Source organism: Carassius gibelio, chromosome B3 (genome assembly GCF_023724105.1).
Source record: "Carassius gibelio isolate Cgi1373 ecotype wild population from Czech Republic chromosome B3, carGib1.2-hapl.c, whole genome shotgun sequence".
NCBI classification, from domain to species: domain Eukaryota; kingdom Metazoa; phylum Chordata; class Actinopteri; order Cypriniformes; family Cyprinidae; genus Carassius; species Carassius gibelio.
The window spans coordinates 32,545,053-32,570,466 of NC_068398.1; the positions used below are offsets into that span (position 1 = coordinate 32,545,053).

At 35.9% G+C, this 25,414-nt stretch overlaps 1 protein-coding gene across 11 annotated transcripts in view; it reads left to right on the top strand.

Moving 5' to 3' along the window:
* LOC127953119 (NACHT, LRR and PYD domains-containing protein 12) overlaps window positions 1-25,414 on the top strand; it is a 179,265-nt gene that overhangs the window by 75,435 nt on the left and 78,416 nt on the right. For 2 of the 11 annotated variants that reach the window (XM_052552056.1, XM_052552051.1), the window contains 3 exons: window positions 13,587-13,748; window positions 19,751-19,797; window positions 19,890-20,085. The exons of 6 other annotated variants lie outside the window; for them this stretch is intronic. In XM_052552056.1, the coding sequence (XP_052408016.1) occupies window positions 13,587-13,748; window positions 19,751-19,797; window positions 19,890-20,085 (405 nt within the window). Of the gene's footprint in view, window positions 1-13,586; window positions 13,749-19,750; window positions 19,798-19,889; window positions 20,761-25,414 lie in introns of those variants that run through there. 3 more of the 11 variants (XM_052552057.1, XM_052552052.1, XM_052552053.1) reach the window with 2 other exon arrangements.

Sequence of the window (25,414 nt, forward strand, 5' to 3'; positions counted from 1 at the left end):
CAGGAAAGTGGCAGTTCTGTAAAATGTTGGCGCTGGAGACTAAATGCTCCCTGAAAGTTTCACACCTAATTCACTTAACACACACACACACACACACACACACACACACTACCCACAGTGACAGTGGGACTGAGTGACATCAGATGTATGATAGTTTTTTAATTTTCTATCATCCATATAGTGTTGTATAGTCATGAAACTATGCATATTTACTCAGAATGACTTGTCTTTTATGTGTAAAATTTTTTTTGAAGTGTTTAGAAGCTGCACTTTAAAAAAATAAAAAGACATTTACTGGTTCCTTTTTTACTATTATTTCAAAAAATCACCACGACAAAACCATTCAAGCTATCCAAAATTCATTCACACCTGTTCTGTAAGATTAATTCTTTTAAACAGTGGTAAAAGAGGATGTGGTGCTGATCCTTCAAGAGTCACTCAAAACGTATCTGTCCATAAAACCTATAAAGAATTATTCTTAATATACAGTTCACAATACTTCAGCTTGTTATTCTAATTAAGTGAGGGTCATTTTATCAGTAAAATACATACAATTCATATTTTTTTTATTTTTGAAAGATTTCTATAAATGATTTAAATCATACTCGTTTCTAAAATAATTATTTAAAAGTAATCCTATATCTCCCTCTGGTGGCCATTATTGGTACTAAGAATTGCAAGCTTGATTTATAAGTTATGATAGTTTAAATTTTATGTTGGCTCTTGAAAATGATAAAGCTATGAAACTTACTGTGCTTCCTTCAAAAGAGGACTTCTACTTATATAAAAAAATATGAAGAGTTAGAATGAAAAATTGTAAAGATATAGTAAAATAACTATTGTATTTTTTTTATGTTACTTTAATAAATCTCTATGGCAACACCATTTAAGCTATCCTAAACCCATTCACAATTTAACATCTCAGTATATTGGCATAATGTTGAAAAAGGAGTATGGAGTAGTATGAGGAGGAGTATGAATTCATTTACAGGCTGATTTTATCATAAATCCACAATAAAATTTCTGAGTTCTGTATCAATCTGTGTTGTTGTTTGTTTATTTTTATCTTTTATTTTTCATAGGAAGATAACTTACTCTCCTTTTTAATAAATGTGCTTATAAACCAAGGACAAGCTATTTATAGCTGTATTTATAAACTGCTTACTACTGACTATTAATATTGGGACAAGGCTTTATAAAGCATGAACTGACTATTTAATAATGAGTGCAGTTATTATAAAGTGTTATCAATGCATTTGCTAATGTTAACAAATTAGACATTATTTTACAGTGTTATCAAATCCTTAAAAAACTCATAAGCATTTGTGAAAGTTCTGCTTGCATTACAGCTTAGTATTGATCTGTGAGCTGAACAGATTTACTGTTACATCCATGAGATTATGTAAGTTAAAATAAATATAATGTCACAGGATGTCATAGGTCATTATCAAATGAGTTTGAAATTATTATTTGCAGCACAAATAAGTTTTTTTTTTAGGATTTTTAAAAATCCCTAAAACTGTCAGAAAAAGGTTAAGGCCTAAGCTATTTCTATGTGAGTGGCTACATTTATTTTTGTTTTTATAATTGTAATACACAAACTATGAAATTGTACAAAATGTATAAAAAGGTAAATAAATAAATACGCACACATTAAAAAAGCAGCCAAGTCGAATGAGTTTCCTTTTTTATATAGATTAAAATTGAAGACAGAAGCAAGTGGTAAATGTGGTCACTTTAATTTTCAAATCCAGTAGATCCAGTTTATGTTCACGTGGCTGTTTTCGTTTATATTCGCCAAGCTATTATGTGTTTTGAAATAATCTTGTCGGTGATGTGTTCGTTCGTACGACGAAAGCCAGAATCCTGCAGCTCGAGAGATATATGTTATTCTGCCAGTCGCGCTTTCAAATAGTCTTGCACTCTTAAACTGGTCACAAACACCTGCATTTACCTCTTGTTGTGTTACAGTGGGTTTATTGTGTGCATTTGTGGTAATATTTTATTTTAAAAAGCTCTTAAACCAGAATAAATTCGTTTGTTTTGAGCTGGACACTGTACGCGCTGATCGGAGCGGTGATTTCAGATAGGCAGCCACAAATATTTCATTTTCACACAAACAGTTCAAAAACATCTTAATTTAGCTCTTGGTGTGTTCTAATTGGTTGATTGTGTGATATCGCTGTAATAATTTATTTTTAAAAGCTTTAAAACAGGAATAAATTCGTTTTCTCTGAGCTCTTTACTCCAGACGCTCGTGATCACAGCGGTGATTCATCTCTCCTATTTCTCACGTATCTCTGGCCAGAAATAATTTATCCATGAGCCCTGAACCGGTAATAATCAGATATGTTGGTTTAGCTTGTCAGTGTGAATTAAATCTAAGTATTTATTTGTATTTTTAACCGATTTAAAAGTGAAACTAAAAGTCCGGGAATTGAACCTGTAGGGGCGCTATTTCTCTCAGACAATGGAAGTCTGAAGCACATATACTCAAACAGAGGGACAGAGTGAGATGAGATGTCTGACAGTTTTTTAATTTTCTGTTATCCATACAGTCTTGTAAAGTCGTGAAACTATCCATATTTACTCAGAATGACTTTTTTTCTGTATGAAAAAAGGTTTTGAAGTGTTTGGAATTTAAAAATGCAGGACAATTAATAATTCCATTTTTACTGTCATTTAAAAAAATCACCACGACAAAACCGTTCAAGCTATCCAAAATCCATTGGCAATTTAAGTTGTTTAAAATGTTTTGGCATCATGTAGACAAAGTTTGGTGTGTATAGTGTTACTCTCCTCTGAGCAGTATGCATTAATTCACAGCTAAATGTAAAAAAAAATCCACATTCAAATCAAAATAGCTGACTTCCTGTTGATCGTAGCTGATGACTGTGAATTAGAAAGTTGTCCGTCTTGATAAGAACAATTTTTGTACCAAGTTTGGTGTCTGTAGCTAAAACTAACCCCCCCACTTTTGACAAAAGGTGGCGCTATGGAGTGCCTCTTCCACGCCCTTTTAAAAGCTTTTTCCATTGCCTAGCTATCAAGAATACTGATATGTGTTTTGAGTTTCATGTAAATCTGAGGTTGTCATCTGCCTCAAAATCACCATAACAGAATATTCAAGTTTGACACGTTGCCATTGCAACAATATATAAGATATCAATATCCCCACAACAGATTTACATCGGCCATGTTTTGTCATTATTCTGATGAAGTTTGAAGCAAATCGAGTAAAAATAAGATGCTGAATTCAAAGCATTTTGAAAATGACTCACTTCCTGCTGCCAGTTGGTGGCGCTATAACGTTGACTCTTAATAGTCACATATATACGATCGGTATCATACATCGAACAAACCGATGAAGTTTGATCAAACTCAGGCAATGTATGTGGATGTTATTAGGCATTTCCTGTTTCTAATTTTTTGCCCTAATTTCAACGCCATGCCATAGACAAACCGTTCAAGATATCAAAAATCCCCTGGCAATTTTTCATCCCCAATGTGTTGAGATCATGTTGACCGAGTTTGGTGGCAATCAAGTAAAAAACCTATGACAAGTATATCAAATTCCAGAGCATGCTTTTTTTAAACAGCCATGAATAGCTGACTTCCTGTTGGGCGGAGCCTTTGACATAGAGCGCGAAAGTTGTTCAGCTCAATGAGATCTACAAGTGTACTGAGTTTCATATAAATATATGCAAGTGTGTGTGAGCTATGGTTCAAGATTTCTGACTGTGTTCCAGGGGGCGCTGTAGAGCCCCTGTGCCACGCCTGGGTCCCAGTCTCTGTGGCGTCCTGATGGCCGCAGATTCCAATGTGTGTGCCAATTTTCAAGAGTTTTTGAGCATGTTAAGGCCCCCAAAAACCCCCGGAAGGTTTAATAAAAAATAAAAAATAAGAATAAGAATAATCCTTAGAAGAACAATAGGGCTCTTCGCCCCTTCGGGCTTGAGCCCTAATAATAATAATAATAAACAAAGCAGATACAAGAGGGTCCTCACACCATCGGTGCTCGGGCCCTAATTAAAGCTGCAAGCAGCGATGAACGGGCCCTCGCACCCGGGCATTAGTAAAAAGGTGAACGGTGAGAAATATGCATTTAAAGTCATAAATATAATTGGAATATATCAAAGTATATTCCATATATGTTCCAATCTTCCTGTTGTCAGCAGGTGGCGCTATCATTATTATGGAATATTGGCCTTCAGATGTGTTCAGGCCAGGACTCTTATCAAACATGTGCAGTTTGGGGAAGATCGAACATGTTATGCCTGAGTTACAACAACTTCTCTTGCTGTGGCGAGACATCAAATTTTGTCATGGCGCCATGGACACGCTCAACAAACGCTAACAAAAACTCAAGATTGCCACAATTTAACATTGCACAGGCCTTTAGATTAGACTGACCACAAAAAAATACATTAATGTCCAAAAATCTCTAGGAGTAGTTTGTCTCAGCGTAAAATATGTCACTTCCTGTTGCCAGCAGGTGGCGCTATGACTATAACTGAATTTGGGCATGTAGATCTGTTAAGGACAGAACTCTTATCTAACATGCGAAGTTGGGGGCAGAGTGGACATTGTATGTCTCAGTTACAGCAACTTCCTTTTTCATGGCGAAACATCGAAATTTGTCAGGCCACCATGGACACGCCCTTTAACGAAACCTCAAGATCTTCGCAATATAACTTTGCAAGTTTTAGATTAGGCCTTTAGATTACACTGACCAAGTTTGGTGTTGATCTGAATAAATCTCTAGGAGGAGTTTGTTAAAGTACAACCCCTGAAAATGGCAAAAACAACACCAATTTTGCAGAGAAAATTCTAAATAACTGACTTCCTGTTGGGATTCGGATTTCGTACCAAGATACTTTTTTGTAAATATTGGTGTGTTACATGTGTGTACCGATTTTTGTACATGTACATGAAACATAGCTCGAGGCGCACTCCATTGAAAGTGAATACGCACTGCGTTGAAAGTGTATAGGTGACGCTATCGAGCCATTTTGCCACACCCGATGGAAAATTGGCCTTCAGATCTGTTCAGGCAAGGACCCTTATCACACATGTGAAGTTTGGGCAAGTTCGGACATTTTATGCCTGAGTTATAACATATTTTATTTCCATGGCGAGACATCGAACTTCGTCACGGCGCCATGGACACGCCTTTTAATGAAAACTCAAGATCTTCACAACTGAACATCGCACAAGCCTTTTGATTAGACTGACCACAAAAAAGACATTGATGTCAAAGAATTTCTAGGAGTAGTTCGTCGCAGCGTAAAATATGTCACTTCCTGTTGCCAATAGGTGGCGCTATGACTATAACTGAATATGGGCATGTAGATCTGTTCAGATCAAGAGTCTTATCCAACATGTGAAGTTTGGGACAGATTGGACATTGTATGTCTGAGTTACAGCAACTTCCTTTTTCATGGCGAAACAACAAAATTTGTCAGGCCGCCATGGACACACCCTTTAACGAAAAGTCCTTCGCCATTTAAAATCGCAAATGGCTTTAGATTACACTGACCAAGGTATTGGTTTGTTACAGGTGTGTGCCAATTTTCGTGCATGTACGTGAACCATAGCTCCAGGCGCACACCATTGAACGACTATAGGTGGCGCTGTCGAGCCATTTTGCCACACCCACTTCTGAAACCCATATCAGACGTAAATTTTCGCCAGTTCTGAGGTGTGTGCAAAGTTTCATGACTTTTTGAGCATGTTTAGGCCCTCAAAAATGTGATTCATTTTGGAGAAGCGGAATAATAATAAATATAGCTGCAAGCAGCAATAACGGGGCCAAGCACTACAGAAGCAAGCTTCAGACGAATGGCAGGAATGAGTAATTAAAACCGTTTTAAGATTATTTTAGGCAAAATGGCTTGAAAACAATAAACACAACAACTAGTAATAGGATTTATTGGCTTATCACGTGTAACCAATAGGTGGCGCTGTTACCAAATTAGTTTGGAATGGTCAGTATGAGGTGACGATGACACATACAAAGTTTGGTGCAAATATGTCAAAGCTTTGCAGAGATACAGCCTCAAATGCATTTTGGCACCCTTCCAGCAGATTTGTTGATGCGCTAAATGAGAACTGTTTCTTATATCGACAAGAAATCCATACATTTTTGCCAGCATGGTCTGAAGATGATCCACGTCAAATTTGGTGAAAATCTGACTAACGGTCTAGGAGGAGTTCGAAAAAGTAGGTTTTCAACATTAATCAAAATGGCGGACAGGAAGTTCAGCCAAATAAGGAAAACTTTCTATCTATGTTCTCGACTTGACCCAAGGAATCTAAAAAGACCAGCGTCATGTCAATAGCCAGATTTATTCAAAAGCTGTTTCAAAATATTTTGAGTACCTTCAGGGGATGGTGTTGTTGGCACATTCTGAGTTTCGTAATATTACACCAATGCATTTGTTTAGTATAGCATTTTATTTCACAAAACTGTATTGAAGTCAATGAGAATTTCATGTTTTGTTCTATTATAGCGCCACCAAGAGGCTCAGTCCCACCATTTTTTTTATGTGTACTCAGAGTGAGCCCATACATATGTGTGTCAATTCTGGTGAAAATATCTCAATTCACTTCAGAGTTATAGACATTTATATGAAAAAGCACGTAAAAAATGACTGACTCTTGACTTTGATTGAATATTACTACCCCTTACTATCAATATTTTGGCATTTGGGCATTGGTGTGTAGCTATCGACATATGTTTTCGAACTTCTGACAGTGGTTTCGTCTCGATCGGACAAGCGGTTTCAAAGATATAGCCAAATGTTTTTTAAGCGCTAAATCACAACGCTACACAAACTGTAAGGCGAAACCTAGCATGTTTGGTATCGTAGGCAGTGTTGAGTACTCGAGACTCGGACTCGGTCTTGGACTCGGTCTCGAGACCGTATTTTAATGGTCTCGGTCTTGTCATGGACTCGTGTGCATTTTGACTCGGTATTGACTCGGACTCGAACATATTAGGAATCGGACTTATGCCCGAGTCCACTCGAGTCCCAATCAAAATATGTCATGATTATTACTGTATGTTAATGTTTCTTTAAATTGATGTATGATAGATACATCCAATGACTGGTGATTTTCTTGTGACTTGAGACGTTAGGCCAGCGACACTGGATGCATGGCGCAAGCGTCTCAGCTGCGTGGCGTGTCTGTTTTTAATTCGGCTCCCATGTTAACAGGTTAGAGCTTGCAGACTGCCTGCGTGAGACGCGCATCCCAGGCGCAGCTCGAGCCGCGCGGAAAATGCGTGCATGCTAGAAATAGAACCGACCAGGGGCGTCGCACCCGTGGGGGATGTGGGGGTTTTAACACCCACACTTTTCCCGGTGAGAGGGTTCGACACCCGCACGTTTTCTGCAGTTTTTCCGCAGTTTTGCACAAACGCCTTACTACAGTCCCTCCTCCGTTTCTCTGACCGCTCTGTGTCTGCGCTCGCCGCGGCTGCCTCCTCCCCCTCCCTCTCAAACATGACATCGGCTTTGAGTGTGACCAGCTGATGATTGGCTGTTCTGCCTTAAGTCCCGCCTTTCTTGGGGTGTTATAGGTCAGCTCGTGCTGAGGAGGCGGGAACTTATGGTTATGGTTATTTACATCTCCCTTTTCCAGGTACTTTGAATGAGTGTTTATGCTTTCGAGGTTTTTAAAAAACTTGATATGTGTTTGGGAAGATGTTCTGTTAATCGTTTTGTTGACATGTCAAGTGTTTTCGCTATTATATTTTGTTTTTTAGACTAATGCTAATTGCTATTATTGGGATATTGTTTGCATACCTGTTGAAGAACTATGAAAGAAAAGTGAATATTGTTTTAATGTTTAAAAACAGTAAATTGTTACATCATTTATACCACCAGAGAAAAAACTTTGTGTGGGCATTTTTTTTTAATGTAGGATTATTTTTTTCCCAGCCAAACGCTGCAAGCCGAAAATCCCGCAAAGTGCCAGAGAACTTTAAGCCCTGCATTTTACCTCTCTGTCAATGTATTCTTCATTTTTATTGTTTATAAACAAACCACATCCATCCCCCACACTTTTGAAAAGCTTGCTACGCCCCTGGAACCGACGCCTATTTTCACGCGAACACGCGCGTGTTGGAAGCGTTTCCAGGCAAAATAAACTAGGAAAATATGTTTATATGTCACTCGTGTCATTATGTACACAAATACATATTAATTCATGACATTTTGATATTTGAAAGTCTATAGGTTGGCATAAATTCAGATACAAATGTAATTTAAAAAAATAAATAAATAATTATCGATTTTCAAATATTGCACCTGTCAAACATACTCTATTTTGCAAGAGCCTGGTTTTTCGGCGGCCTCTCTCTATGTCACCTATAGCAGAAGCAGCGCGCTAGCGCTGCGTCAGACACGCTTCTGGTGTGTAAAGACACAGAAAACGCGAAGCAGCCACCACGCTTCTAGCACGCAGCAGAGACGCCACGCAGCCAGTGTGTCACCGGCCTTAAGTTACCCTCCTGCCATCCGCCTGTAGTGATCCCGCTTTCCAGAAAGCCACATTGCTACATTATTTCTCTCAACTGTGTTATTTTTACAAAGTAGGACAAAATGGTCACAGAAAAAAACAAATATTGTTTAATTAAATTATATAATGAATACAGACACAGACTGACTGTCTCAACACTAAACATCTCCCCCCAAAAAAATGTCTGACAGAAGGCATTGAACTTATATGGCATTTCAACCAGCTTTCTTCCCCTGGCACATACACACTTTTGCATGAAATTTTCCTGGACAGTCAGTCGGCTCTTGTTTGTATGCCCTCCGTAACTAAAAAAAACTTCGACTAGTGTGTATTTTACCGTGCATTAAAACCCACCATCCAGTGAAATTAGCATTAGATTATCCGTTGCTGTTACAGAAAGTGATGAAATGGTAACTTTTGTCAGTCCCCGCTTCCTCTGCACCAATAGAGAGAGTTTTTAGTCTTTGTGGATTGATCATGAGACCACATCGTGCTCGGTTGGGTAGCAGGATGGTCTCCTCACTTAATTTTTTGAAAAGTAATTATGCCCATCTTTAATCTTCACAACATCTAAAGTGCACATAATCCAAGACATTTTCAGGATATTAGCAGTCATTAGTTAAGCTTCAGGGTTAAAAGTTATGTAAAAGCTGTTACAGTTGAACATTTACAGGTATAGTGGTACAGTAATGTTACTTGTACTAGAAGTGTTATGTGGAATTACAATATAGAGTCGTACAGTAATGTTATGTGTACTAGAAAGGTTATATGGATGTGTATAGTGGTACAACGATGTTATGTGAAAATGAGCACTTAATATTGACAAGTAACACTTCATAATACTAATAAAATTACCTTTACACCACATACTATGTGGCCCTTTTACCCTTTATTGTTTCCATCATACATTTTACATACAAGATTTCTTTAGGTCTTGTCTCAGACCCAATCTCTCTGGTCTCGGTCTTGACTCTGACTCGACCCTTTCTGAACTCGGTCTTGACTCGGACTCAACCCTTTCTGAACTCGGTCTTGACTCAGACTCGACCATCTCTGGACTCGATCTGGACTCGGACTCGAATGAGCCGGTCTCGACTACAACACTGATCGTAGGACTCGGTAAGGTTTCAGGAGTCCAATTTGATGAGTCTCGTGAAAATAAGTCGACCACACCCAAAGTTATAAGCATTTAAAAAAAGAAGATCACCACTAGGTGGCGCTGTTTCGAAACTTCTCATGCTCCTTCAGGACATTGTGCTGATGACCCATACCATGTTTCGTAACAATCCGTTGATGCATTCTGAAAATACAGCATTTTAGCACAAAATTCAAAATGGCCGACAGTCAAAATGGCCGAAATGGTAAAATTGGATATCAGTCGACTCGGCATGTTGCCCTGAATCTAACAAGACCAATTACAAACTGTTTAGAAGTTATAAGCAAAAATAGCAATTTTTCATATCTCCGGACCAGTAGGTGGCGCTGCGCCGAAACGCAGCAAGTAGCCTCAGGTCATACTTGTTATGACATGTACCAGGTTTGGTCTGAATACGATAAATCGTTGCAGAGATACAGCCTTACGACTGTTTTTGTAAGCGCTACGTAAAATTTGTTCGAGCGTTTATCGAAAACGGTTTGACAAATCAATTTGAATTCCATAACTTTTGGTCAGCACTGACTGAAGATTATCTGGTTCAATTTTCGTGTAAATCGGACAAACCGTCTAGGACGAGTTCGAAAAAATAGGTTTTTCAAAAAATTCAAAATGGCGGCCATATTTCTATGACGGAAAATGACTTGATAGGGTGCAATCAAATCGATATGAGCTCAGAAATCAGAGGAAAAAAGAATTTTGTTGATTGGCCTTACGGTTAAAAAGTTATTAACAAAATTAAAGTGAAATTTTGGACAGTTGGTGGCGCTAGAGGGAATATCTTAGACACACCAAAATTGGTGTACTTAATGTTGGCACTGTCCTCTATCAGAATGTCAAACCATTACAACTTTCCCGCATTCGGTTCTATGGGCTGCCATAGACTCCCAGTCGGAAGAATAATAAGAAGAAGAAGAACGCCAACAAAAACAATAGGGTCCTACGCACCTTCGGTGCTTGGCCCCTAATAATAAACGGAGCAATTCCAAGATGGTCCTCGCACCATCGGTGCTCGGGCCCTAATAATAATAATAAACGGAGCAATTCCAAGAGGGTCCTCGCACCATCGGTGCTCGGGCCCTAATAAACAAGGGGTGCCCCTGTATCTGGGACGAAGGGCACTTTATTCCAATCTGTAGACAGGGCAAACTGCACAATGGGGTGAAAGGGGAAAGGGGAAATTGGAAACTGTGATTATATGCTTTATATAGGGATGCATTGAATATTTGTCAACCAAAATTATCCAGTAGAAAAAACGAATAATACTGTATGTACCAAACAGTGACTAACGTGATCAAATAGAGGCACGCACTTAGTGCAGCAAACATGTCGGCAGTTCCTTTTTTCTCAGATACAATTTTTTTTGTGTTGCTCTTCACATTTATTTTAACCCAAGTCAGATTTCCAATGTAAACCGATCATGGTTCTGAACTGACCTGCATGCGCAAAAGAACGATACAAACTGCATTTCTAGATTTTCACAGCAAATTCTTCCCAATTGTTTCTCAAAACTAGTCCAAAACTAGCCCAATCATGTCCAGGGGGTAAATATTGTGTTAGTGGGGTCACGTCAACCCACAAAGTTGAAAAAGTAGCCGACTTCCGGTGTAAAAATGTGGGTTTGGCAACACTTTCTCTGCGTGCCGTCATATGGAAGTAAACACGGAGGATATAAAGTAAGCGAATATGCATTTATTTATAGTGTGATCTGCTGCAGAAGCCAGCAGAATAATGCATAGGCATTATGAAAAGAATAAAGACAAGGATGTGATAAAAAGAAAGCAGAGTTTTTAAACTTGTATGATGCGAGCCCTCATGTTTTGCTTGTAGAGTTGTATCTATACTTATGAGTTCTGACACTACACTTCCACTGATTACCTTTCGCTACTGTTTTGATAACTTTGGGTATGTAAAATATTTTAAGTGTCTCCCGGCAGCAAGGAATTATGACAAATGTCGATCTAGTGATGTAAAAGCCGCATGAGCAGGCGGAAAAACACGAACAGGATTGGTGACAGTAGAATTACAGTAAAATAATAATTTATAATCATAAGAGGGAGGTGAGCCACTTGCCACTGTCAACTTACCTAAGGACCTTCGGCTCAAATTACTCTACTCCTACCATTTTAACAAACTTGTCTCATCCAGCAGTTTAGAGTTAAAATAATGCTAACAGTGTTAGCCTCATGTTATGACTTCCTAAAGCACAAACACACGTATGATTTTATAAATATATATATTTATATTTATATGTATATATATATATATATATATATATATATATATATATATATATATATATATATATTTCTGTAAATGTTTAGACACAAGAAGTATGAGTCATTAAACATACAAAAAGCAAAAAAAAAAAAAAAAAAAACTAAATATAGTTACCAAGTATTCCATGTATTCCATGGGCATCTCTCTATCACAGGGCCAGTAAAATATATAAAATATATAACTCTTCATATAACTCTTCATATACAGTATTTGTGGTCATATCACCAAAAGGTTTCTAGAAACAAGGGGTGGATCAACTTCCCCACAGGCTCAAATTGGCCCGCTTTTCCTTTATAGCCTATATACATTGGCATGCGAAGGTTTGAGAATTCCTTGCAGAATCTATGTAAATGTGAATAATTTTATCAAAATAAAAGAGATCATACAAAATGCATGTTATTTTTTATTCAGTACTCTCCAGAGTAGATATTTTACATAATGTTTAGTCCAAAGTTTGGTAACCCTTGATTCTTAAAGGGATACTACACCCCAAAATGAAAATGGTCGTTAATCACTTACCCTCATGTCGTTCCAAACCCGTAAATCTTTGTTCATCTTCGGAACACTTTGGATGTAGAAACAGCACATACTTGTGGCACAGATGATACAGAAGCACATACGCCAGCATACAGTGATATTTTTGGACCTTTTATGGACCTTGACACTGTTATTTACTTGGCAGTCTATGGGACAGTCACAGGCCTCCCGGTTTTCATCCAAAATATCTTAAATTGTGTTCCGAAGATGAATTGAGCTTTTATGGGTTTGAAACGACATGAGGGTAAGTGATTAATGACAAAATTTCCTTTTTGGGGTGGAGTATCCCTTTAATACTGTGTGTGGTTACCTGGATGATCTACGACCATTTGACTTTTTTGTTTTGAGATGGTTGTTAATGAGTCCCTTGCTTGTTCTAAAGTTAAACTGAGCACTGTTCTACAGAAAAATCCTCCATGTCATGCAGATTCTTCAGTTTCCCAGCATCTTTTGTATATTTGAACCCTTTCCAGCAGACTGTATGATTTTGAGATCCATCTTTTCACACTGAGGACAATTGAGGGACTCACAACACAACTATTAAAAAAGGTTCAAACGTTCACCGATGCTCCAGAAGCAAACACAATGCATTAAGAGCCGGGGGATGTAAACTGTCTCACTCAGGACAGTACTAAATACAAAAAAACATGCAAGAGGTTCTGAAACGTTTGCATGCCACTGTATAGATTATATAGATTATTAAGACTGGATTTTTTTTTTTTTTTTTTGCGTACGTGTGCTTTCAGTTGTTCCTATTTTTTTCTTACATTTACAATAAATTTTTGTACGAAAGTTTTAGTGAATCATGATTTGATTTGTGGCTGAAACATTTGTGGTTTCAGCCACAAATTTGTACTTACACATGATTCATTGAGTCTCAATCACTAAGCACACCGCTGAGATGATGCAAAAATGGCTCAGGGACTCTATAAACGCGCACTCTTGAGTGTACTGTGTGTGTATTCTTATGTGTCATGCAGAACAGTGATTTCATTAAAATCAAAGGCCACCAGTAGAAAAGGTTTGTTGTTTAATAATTTGTATATCTCTAAAAATGGAGCATACTAACATGAAACTACTGTTGTTGTAGATTATCTGGCTGTATGGTAACAGCAGAAGGTTGTGCTGCTCTGGCATCAGCTCTGAGTTCAAACCCCTCACACCTGAGAGAGCTGGATCTGAGCTACAATCACCCAGGAGATTCAGGAGTGAAGCTGCTCTCTGATACACTCAAACATCTGGACAAACTCAAGTAAGTTGAGAAGTAACGCACCGAAGCCATGTTTAAGTAAAGTGGGATTCTACGACAGATTCCTTTAAAGGCCACCTATTATGCAAAATTCACTTTTACATGTTGATTGGACACAAATGTGTGTTGGCAGTGTGTGTACAAATCCACCCTATAATGATAAAAATCCACCCGCTCCTTTCTTTTTTAATCTCCATAAATCATAAGCAGTGTCTCAGAGCAAGCGGATCACAGAATCTGTAAAGTGACATCACATTTTACAAGCCACGCCCGCGACTGTTGACAGACACTGCTGTATTAGCAGAGACCCCGCCGTGAGTGAACCAAACACAATTCGTCATGTTTATCTTCATGCTAGAGCATTTAAAAGCAGCGTTCAAGTAAGAAATGTCTTATTACAGCTATAGAAGCAGTGAGTGATTTTCTGCTTTTGTTTTATTGTTATCGCATATTATCAGCATAGATATTAGGGGTGGCATGGTTCAACTTTTTCATGGTTCAGTTTGTTTCACGGTTTTAGAGTCACCGTTGCTGTTCGATTAATATAAAGACAGATACAGTAGACCTACATTCAGCCGGCTGTCTGCTGTAGGATACTTACCAAAAGTGGCATTTTGACATAATTTTTGTGTGCATTTGTTCATTTAAACACAATACTTCAGAGAGAGCTTATATTTGCGTCTTCACACTGCACATGCGAGCTCGCGTCCTCTGGCTCTTAAATGTTTAAACTGACAAAGCATAAATGAGTTTAGTTTAAACACACTGTAAAAAATGTACTGTAGAATTTACAGGATTTTACTGCCAAAAAAGTTGCCAATAAAATCCTGTAAAAATGATGTTAATTGCTGTAAAATGGATTACAGGACATTACTGCAAAGCAAATTACAGTTAATTGCTTTATGTGAAATACAGTAGTTTGTAGTATTTTTTACAGTAACATTGAATTTAACTTGTAGTTTATTTTACAGCAATATTTAGTAATTTCACTAAAGTACAGTATTTAACTGGCAACAAAAGTTGCCAATAAAATCCTGTAAATACCCCTAAATACAATATGATGTTGTAATAATTTAACAATGAAACTGCTTTAAAGAATAATTTTAACAGTAAACTATAAAATACTGATATAAATGCATTATCATGACCTCTATCTTAATATATTTACAAATCAATAAAAACCAAGTCAATGATGTTGCAAATAAGTATTTATTAAAACTGTCAGAAAGACATTGCAAGGCTTTTACTGGTAAAATACAAATTTTTGTCTTTCAACAGTTAAAATCTTATCATAAAAATAACAGCATCACAAATAACTACAAATACATGTTAAAAAAATAAGCCATACTCAGAGTAGAACATTAACTTTCTATAAAAATTAAGGTCAATCAACAGAATTTGTAGAATTTTTGTAAAAAAAGAAAATGAAGTAATTAATAGAAATTAAAGAAATTAAAGAAAAAAATAAAATCCTGGAATCAACAATAAAACACAAATTCTGTTGTTTGAGCTTATGTTCTATTAAATTAAGAATATTACTACAAAAGACAATTTAATAAATACATACTGAAAGTCCATCAACTTTCTGAGATGAGCACACACATGAGGGTTGTCCCTCTTCTCTGAGACTTTTCCACTTGTTTTGCCTCCATGTGTCTGTCTTGTATCCAGTGAGTGTTATGATTCCAAAAAAAAAAAAAACATCTGCACATAAAAACAAGCAAAAGCATCAGGATAAAGTTAAGTATTGAATGAAACTAGCTCAATAAAATAAATGTCAAAATGCCACTTATACAATACAATCATCATTTACCAGTACTTAAAAGGTTACTCCACCCTTTGTTAGTTTTCGGAACACAATTTAAGATATTTTGGATGCAACCGGGAAGATTGTGACCGTCCCATAGACTCTCCAGTAAATACCACTATCAAGGCCCAGAAAAGAATGAAAGACATCATTAGAACAGTACATCAGTGGTTCAACCGTAACGTTATGAAGCAACGACAATACTTTTTGTATGCAAAGAAAACAAAAATAACGATTTATTCAACAATTTGCCTCCTCTGCGTCAGTGTAGCGCCATTTTGGAGAGTATCTGTTGGACACACACTACATAGCCTGTTCTGTGTCAGCTGGGTCACATGGACATGCTTTCTATGTTCATTTACGCTTTGATTTGAATGAAAACAAAAATAACGTCTTTGTTGAATAAAGTTGGTCATTGGTGCATACAAAAAGTATTCTCGTAGCTTCGTAAAATTACAGTTGAACCACTGATGGCAGATTGTTATCTTTGAAAAAATTCAAGTGTGCATAAAATGCCTGCTCCAGGGACGCCAGACTGAAGTTGTAATAAGACTCCAAATCCAGCTACAATGTTGAGGTATGAATTCCCAACCATCTGACCCTCAAATAGTCAAAAGCCAATGAGTGGACCTGAAATTAAATAATATAAGCAATAATGTAACCTACAATGCAGTATTTAAATATAAAATGTAATCTAAATTACAAGTTTATCAAATTATTTAAAGAATTAATACCTTACCTAATAAAATCAGCTTCAGAGTCTTGAAGCATCAAATATTTCTCCAAATCAGCTGCTATTCTTTGCACCTACAAGACATAAAGAAAATAATCTTGTGATTTCTTTAAAGCATTTACATAAATAAGACCAAAATTAACACCCAAAATGGCATACATTTTAGAATAAACAAACTATTATAAATTATATAAATTATAATTATAATATTACATTGTAGAACTGTACCACCAATAAAATTAGATAATTTACAGTGCAAAATTACAACTGTGTAATGACATTAATGTTTGAGATTAATTTTTGAAAATACAATTAATAAATGTTGGAAAAATGCAATGATACTTTTTAAACGTGAAACTAAACCGCCATTAGGTGGCAGCAAATAACTTAATGAGTGAATCAATTGAGTCATTCATTGAACCGAACCCAAAAACACCACTGAGTTTTGATTTGAGAATGAGCAAAATAGTTTTGCTTTGTTCTTTGTTTGGAACTATTTTCGTTGGTGTAATAGAACAACAGTTAATATTGTGTCTGAAAAAGTAAGTAACTTGTTAACTAATTGTTTATTGAACTATGTATTTGCAGTCGTGATACTCACGAATACAGCTCACTTGTGATGCTAACGTTACTTATATCATATGTTATTAATAAACTCAACAGTTGAACATTTACCTCATGTATTTTCCGTGAGTTTATTGTGTGCCGTTAAGCTTGTTTTGATGTTGAATGAAACATTAATATAATCAGAATCAGTCTCGCGTTTCGATGCTTCCTCAGTTTTTTTTTCCTGTGTTTTTTTTTTATTTTTTATCAGGTTAACTTGTCCAGTCGGGCATATAAAGATGTCTTTCACTTATTATAGTATTATATATCATAATCATATAGGACAGTTGAACACATATAAACAAATGAAATTTCACATATTTTGCTCTTCGTCAGTTATTTCGACAGATAGTAGTTACTATGACAATCGTTCGCTTTGGGCTTTATGATAAAAGTTAGGTAAACACTACTTTAAATGCTCTCAATATGAAAATGTAACTTCCAAAAATCGAAAATTAGGCCTATGCTATGATAGCAATTCCCAGTTTACTGCACAGAAGGCTACTGGTCTAAATGTCAGGATAGGAGGCTATTGTGACATGATATCGCTTATACATTAACTCAAATAAATATAAAAAGGATATATTTCTCAAGTATAATTAAGTAAACTTACCAGGAATTATGAATAAAGCCTCTAATCTTCAATCGTTCTCACACTGCTCCAGTCGTTTGGGTTTCTGATTTGAATGATGCGAGCGCAATCCCATAATGCCACACTACAGTAAGTTAGTGTAAAAAGCAGGAAATACAGTGACAACACCTGCTTCTTGTAAATTAATTACAGTTGACGTGGAAATATACTGTTAACAACTGTAAAACCTTATTTGACCCATAATGCATTGCGAATTACAGCTCCATCTTGTAAAATGTTTATACAGTAAAATAATGTAAAATTTTGCTGTAGAAACTACAGCAATTTTTTACAATGCAGATATCAACGTGTGCTGTTCAGGTCTCATCTGTGCGCGCGCTATCAGCACACGGGTGATGTAAGGAATAATTGACGACGGGCCGTTGAATTATTAGAAAAATAATGCACACCACACTTCAAGACATCGATCCGATGGTTTATTTAAAGGGATAAGTCCGCTTTTTGTACTTAAATCGCTATTGTGAGTGGTACTATTTCTTCTGCATCTCATGCAATGCATCTTTTGTTGGTACCAAAGCGTAGTTTTAAAGCTGGTAACAGAGGCTTGAGTCATTGATAGCATTCTAATGCAGTTATTAATGAAGTTATTAGAAAGAGAGTGAGACAGACAGAGACACAGAGAAAGAAAGAGAGAGTGCTTGTGTGAATTAGGCTAACGTACCTCTGTGCGTCTCTAAACACTCTTCTGCTGCAGCGTCTCTAAACAGTGCTGTCTCCTCGCTAGTGAGAAATGTCATGTGTAGTAGTGTGAAAAACAACATGATGTGCTTTTGTAGAATGACAACATCTGTGCTTTCTGCCGTGTCGTCTTTAACAGGAGAACAAAAATGAACCGACACTCAGCGAAAACATGCCTCACAGCCATGATAAATAAATCTATAGAAAGCTTTAAATGACTACTTAATGAAAACAAAAGCTCTTTCATTATAATCATAATCATAATCCATATAGATGCACTTCTCTCTAAAGGTGCGTCTAATGAGGAGATGACGAGTCAGGATCGGCAATTCATCCTTGCGACACATACTCAGAAAACACTAGTTTATTAGTATAAATAATTCAAATATCTCCCAACTATTTCCCCCTGTCACATTTATGGTAGTTACTTTGGCCGGTGCTTTGCGGCAATCTTAAGCTTATTGCGTGTATTTGAACGCAGAAGTGTTGAGCTGCTGACGGCACGCGCTGCTAGCCTGGTAATACCAGACTCTGCTACTTCACTTTGCTTCGTAGACAGAGTCTGGAATGGCATAATAGAGAAGTGTTTTCTCTCTCGCTAGGGGGCGCTTGTCTGAAGTTTAAAATCATTGGTTACCCGTAAGCCAATCAGATACGGTTAGTTATGACGTATGTTATGCGCCTGTACAGCCGCATCGAAGCACAGACATCATGCATCGAACTCAAATCTATGATTGAACTTCCACTGTAAACCTGTTGTTAAACACTCTTCTGGTTCTGGCTTCAGTTTGAAAAAGAGTTGAATGTTCTCCATAACAGAGCGAATTGCATCCCGTGTCTCGTTTCCCATTTCCGCGGTCGTTTCGGTTTTCGATTTCTCTAACCTACAATGTAAAACTCGGTGATTAGCATCTACGTCACTGCTCTCAGCCCGCCCTCTGTTCGTTGATTGGCCCGGCTGTTTCCAGACCGGTGGCAAACAGAAAGCTCTGACGCTGTATCAGACTGAGTACAGAAGCGAAATGAAATTGAGCGGAAGTAGGAAGTCTGACGTAGTCAGCGCGGTCTCGTGCTGTTTCCACCAGTGCAGCAATAATTATTATTTTTATCACTTATTGATGTATGTCTAAATATAAAAATAAGGAGAAGCCTAAAACAGACCCGACCCATGTCTGAACTGTGGCGTGAAAATTTGCCCGAAGCCGGACCGAGGGGCGTAAGACGGAGGAGGGGGGTCCGCCAAATGAAGTGCCGGATCCGGCTTGTTCCGGCACAAATTAAGCACAGCAACAATCACAAAACAACACACACTTGAGGAAACACCGCATGTAACAGTGTGTGTATAAGAGTATTTATGAGGACACTTCTATAGTGAAATATCACGTGTGTGTTTTCTAGTGTGGATCATGGAGGAGTTCACATGTGTATCTCTCTGTGTGTGTGTGTGTGTTCGTGTGTGTGTGTGTGTGTGTGTGTGTGCGTGTGTGTGTTTGTGTGTGTGTGTGTGTGTGTGTGTGTGTGTTTTCTAGTGTGGACCATGGAGGAGAGATCAGGATCACAGCAGGACCTCAGAAATGTAAGTCACACACAAACACACACAGACACAGTTTTTTTGTTTGTAGTTGAGTTGTAAATGTGTGTGTTGTAATGTGTGTGTGTTGTGTTCAGACGCCTGTGATCTCACACTGGATCCAAACACAGCACTAACTCGACTCGTTCTGTCTGAGGAGAACAGAAAGGTGACGCTTGTCTTTGAGGGTCAGTCATATCCTGATCATCCGGACAGATTTGTTAATTGGGGTCAGATTCTGTGTTCAGAGAGACTGACTGGACGCTGTTACTGGGAGACTGAATGGAGCGGAGATAGAGTTGAAATAGGAGTGTGTTATAAAGAAATCCAGAGGAAAGGATCGAGTGATGACAGTAGGTTTGGACATAATGAGATCTCCTGGATTCTGATCTGCTCTGATCAGGGATTAGCTGCTCGTCACAATAAGAACAGCACCCATATCTCTGTTACTCCAGACTCCTGTAAGAGAGTCGCAGTGTTTCTGGACGAGTCGAGTGGCTCTCTGTCCTTCTACAGCGTCTCTGACACACACACACTCACACACTTACACACATTCACACACACATTCACTCGACCTCTACTCGCTGGATTTACACTTTTTCACTACTCTTCAGTGTCTCTGTGTCACATTAAACACTAAACACACACACACACACACTCACACACACACACACACACTCACACATTATTACACATAGGTTGTAATGATGTGAAAGTGTTTGTGTTTAATATCAGTTTCCTGTTTCAGATCAAGATGAAGATGTTTCAGAGACTCTCTGTGTTTCTGTCTAATAACAATCACACACACACACACACACACACACACACACACACACACACAAATATACTAGTGTTAGTGTGAAATCATATTTACACTGCCGTGTCATATTTCTCTGGCTGTATTTTCAGGAGTTCATGTCATTTTAGTGTAATAGAGTTCAGAATAAAATTACTGTATCTTCATCATCATTCTTCTTCTTCTTCATGTTTGAAATCATCTTTCAGAAGCACTTCTGGAGAAAAGAGTTTAACTGAACTTTAGACTGAGTTTGAATTAGTTTTGACTCCTGAAACACAAACATTATTAACCCTTTAAACATCTTCATTTTTGGTACTTCGTATCTTCACACTTAAATTGAATTGAGCCTTGAGATATTATATATATATATATATATATATATATATATATATATATATATATATATATATATATATATATATATATATATAAAATTTATTTATACATTTTTATTTTATTTTTTTTCATTAAAAATTATTAAACAATGAGCATTTTGAGAAGATTTTGAGATATTATGTGATATCTATTCAATTTTTATGAGCTATTTTTTTTACATTAAAATATATTAATCTGTGAGCCACTTAATTGTTTTTTTTAATAGATAAAAAAATATATCTAAATATATTTTTGTTCAATACATTTTTTTGTTTGTTATTTAGAATTGTGAGGAGATTTTGTGATTTTATTTGATATCTGTTCAATTTTTATGAGCAATTCCCCCCCCCCCCCCCCCTAATTAAAACGGATTAAACTGAGTCTCTATATATTTTTATTTCTTTTTGCACATTGATAAAATAGATGTTGCTTCATATATTTTAAAATTAATTAACTTAATAATATTGTTTGTTTATTTAGAATTTTTAGAAGATTTTGTCATATTATGTGATATCTATTACATTTTTATGAGCTATTTTTCTCCCTCATTAAAATCTATTAAACTCTGAACCTCTTCATTTTTGGCTCACTTTTGCTCTCTTAAAAGTCACTGATGCCTTGAAAATTATTATTATTATTTTTCTTTTTTGTAAATCAATGCAAGGTATTCTTGTTTAATAATATTTTTTGTTTATTATTTTGAGTTCTGAGGAGATTTTGTGATATTATTTGATATCTATTAAATTTTTATGAGCTATTTTTCCCTGAATTAAAACTGATTAAACTCTGAGCTTCTTTTTCTTTTTCTTTTTTCTTTCTTTTTGCAAATCAATAAAATAAAATGGTTGATATATTTTAAAATGTATTAATTTAATAATATTTTTGTTTATTATTTAGAATTATTTAGAGATTTTGTCATATTACGTGATATCTATACAATTTTATAAGCAATTAATTTCCTATTAAAATATATTAAACTCTGAGCCTCTTCATTTTTTTTAATTTTTTTTATTTTAAAATTTTAAAATAATTCAAGATATTCTTGTTCAATAATATTTTTTGTTTATTATTTAGAATTTTAAGAAGGTTTTGTGATATTATGTAATATATATTAAATTTTTATGAGATATTTTTACCCCTCATTAAAAACAAATATTACATTTTGAACCTCTTCATTTTTGGGTTACTTTTGCTCTCTTTAAAGTCACTTAAAATGCCTTGAAATGTTTTTTTTTTTTTGTTGTTGTTGTTTTTGTTTTTTTATGCAGTATATTCTTGTTCAATAATATTTTGTGTTTGTTATTTAGAAATCTGAGGTGATTTTGTGATATTATTATGTGTTGTCTATTCAATTTTTATGAGCTATATTTTCCCCCTAATTAAAATTGATTAAACTCTGAGCCCCTTCATTTTTTTTTTTTTTTTTGCAAATCAAAAAAAAATATGTTTTAAATATATTTTAAAATGTATTAATTTAACAATATTTTTGTTTATTATTTAGAGATTTTGTCATATTATGTGATATCTATTACATTTTTATGAGCAATTTTTCTCCCTTATTAAAATTTATTAAACTCTGAACCTCTTCATTTTTGGGTCACTTTTGCTCTCTTAAAAGTCACTGATGCCTTGAAATGTTTTTTTTTTTTTTTTTTGTAAATCAATGCAAGATATTCTTGTTTCATAATATTTTTTGTTTATTGTTTAGGTTTTTTTAGGAGATTTTGTGATATAATGTGATATCTATACACTTTTAATGAGCAATTTTTCCCCATTAAAATCTAGTAAACTTTGAGCCTCTTCACTTTTTGATTTTTTGGTTTTATTTTTTATTTTGTAAATCAATGAAAAATATTCTTGTTCAATAATATTTTTTGTTTATTATTTAGAATTTTGAGACGATTATGTGATATATATTCAATTTTTATGAGCTATTTTTCTCCCTCATTAAAATCTATTAAACTCCGAGCCTCCTTTTTTGGGGGTCATTTTTCATTTTTGCTCTCTTAAAAGTCCAGATTACTCAAAATCAAATAATTAAATGTTGAAATGTATAAATAAATTGTGAAATACATAATGAAATTATTAAATACAGTAAATTAATGCATAAATGCCGAAATAAATATCTAAATATTTATTTGTTTATTGATTCATGTCTTCATTTATTTATGTATTTATTAATTTCTTTATTTGTTTAATTATGTATTTATTTATTTGTTCATTTACAAACTTGATTTATATGGTCTTTCTAATTCAGGCACCTTTTTCTAGTTTTTCGCATCACAAGCTGTGGCTGAGGATGGTACAGTAAAAGATCTGTCGTTGACTCTTGCAGATAAAGTTATCAATCAAAACGTTGACTATGACATAATTTTAATACAAGTAGAAAATATCCGGGAGATGTTGGCTGAAATCAGTGCTGTCAACGCAACCAGACACTTATAAGTACAACAGCAGCCAAATGCTACTGTTTGAACTTATCTTCTTCGTTGTGCTCTTATATTTACCCATGCACCACATATTGTGACAATTGTGTGTTCATATTTAATTCTTATTTGTTTATCTTTTTGTTATTGTCGTTCCTGGGTACGGTCTGGATACATACCAGATCTACCTGACGATGCTAACCAGAGAAAAGGATGAGATGGGCAGACAAATGTTAGTGTAGGTGTCATTCTTCTTATGATGTAACAAGTACATTTGTATATTGTTATGGGAAGTCTTCCCAGTTCTGGTAGCCCTGATTAATGCAACAATCCTTTAATCCTTTGAATTATAGAAATGTGATAATGTGTAATGTGTATGCCAGGTTAAAGAGAGAGGTCTTTAATCTAGATTTAAACCGAGTCTGTAACAAAGCTGAATGAATGTAATCTTTAAGACCTTTGACTAGTGCAATTCAATGAATGAACAGCTTAGATGTAGGTGATATGGCCAAAATCTTACACCATGGGTTGAGGGATTTAATATCATTGTAACTGTATGTAAAGTATATAGGATGAACATACAAATCATATCCTGAACATGGCCGAATTTGACTGAATGGGAACAAACAGCAACAAATTACAGTAGAAATAGGAAAACTGTAAATTACAAGTAAACTTATGGCAATAGGCTAAAACCTGATGTCTACATTATTTTACATGAGTCTATCCCCCCAAGATTACTGTTATAAACATGAGCTGCATCCAAAAGGTAAAGGGGGAGGTGTTGCTTCAATTTATAACAATGTTTTCAGGATTTCTCAGAGGGCAGGCTTCAAGTATAACTCGTTTGAGGTAATGGTGCTTCATATAACGTTATCCAGAGAAACAAATGTTAATGATAAATCCCCTGTTATGTTTGTACTGGCTACTGTATACAGGCCACCAGGGCACCATAAAGACTTTATTAAAAAGTTGGCTGATTTTACATCCGAGTTAGTTATGGCTGCAGATAAAGTTTTAATAGTTGGTGATTTTAACATCCATCCACAGTCTGACACCATGGTATAATGAGCACACTCGCACCCTAAAGAGAGCAGCCCGGAAAATGGAGCGCAGCTGGAGGAAAACTAAACTAGAGGTATTTCATATTGCTTGGCGGGAAAGTAACCTATCCTACAGAAAAGCATTAAAAACTGCTAGATCCGATTACTTTTCTTCTCTTTTAGAAGGAAACAAACCTGACCCCAGGTATTTATTCAATACAGTGGCTAAATTAATGAAAAATAAAGCCTCAACAAGTGTTGACATTTCCCAACATCACAGCAGTAATGACTTTATGAACTACTTTACTTCTAAAATCGATACTATTAGAAATACAATTATAACCATTCAGCTGTCATCTACAGTATCACATCAGACCCCCTGAGGAACAGTTCCACTCATTCTCTACTATGGGAGAGGAAGAATTGTACAAACCCTATTCCAAAAAAGTTGGGACACTGTACAAATTGTAAATAAAAACAGAATGCAATGATGTGAAAGTTTCAAATTTCAATATTTTATTCAGAATACAACATAGATGACATATCAAATGTTTAAACTGAGAAAATGTTTCATTTTTAGGGAAAAATACATTGATTTTAAATTTCATGGCATCCACACATCTCAAAAAACTTCAACTGCAAATGTCTGGGGACTGAGGAGACAAGTTGCTCAAGTTTAGGAATAGGAATGTTGTCCCATTCTTGTCTAATACAGGCTTTGTCTTAGGTCTTCTTTGTCGTATCTTCCTCTTTATGATGCACCAAATGTTTTCTATGGGTGATGATCTGGACTGCAGACTGGCCATTTCAGTACCCTGATCCATCTACGCAGCATGATGTTGTAATTGATGCAGTATGTGGTCTGGCATTGTCATGTTGGAAAATGCAAGGTCTTCCCTGAAAGAGACGATGTCTGGGTAGGAGCATATGTTGTTCTAGAACTTGGATATACCTTTCAGCATAGATGGTGCCTTTCCAGA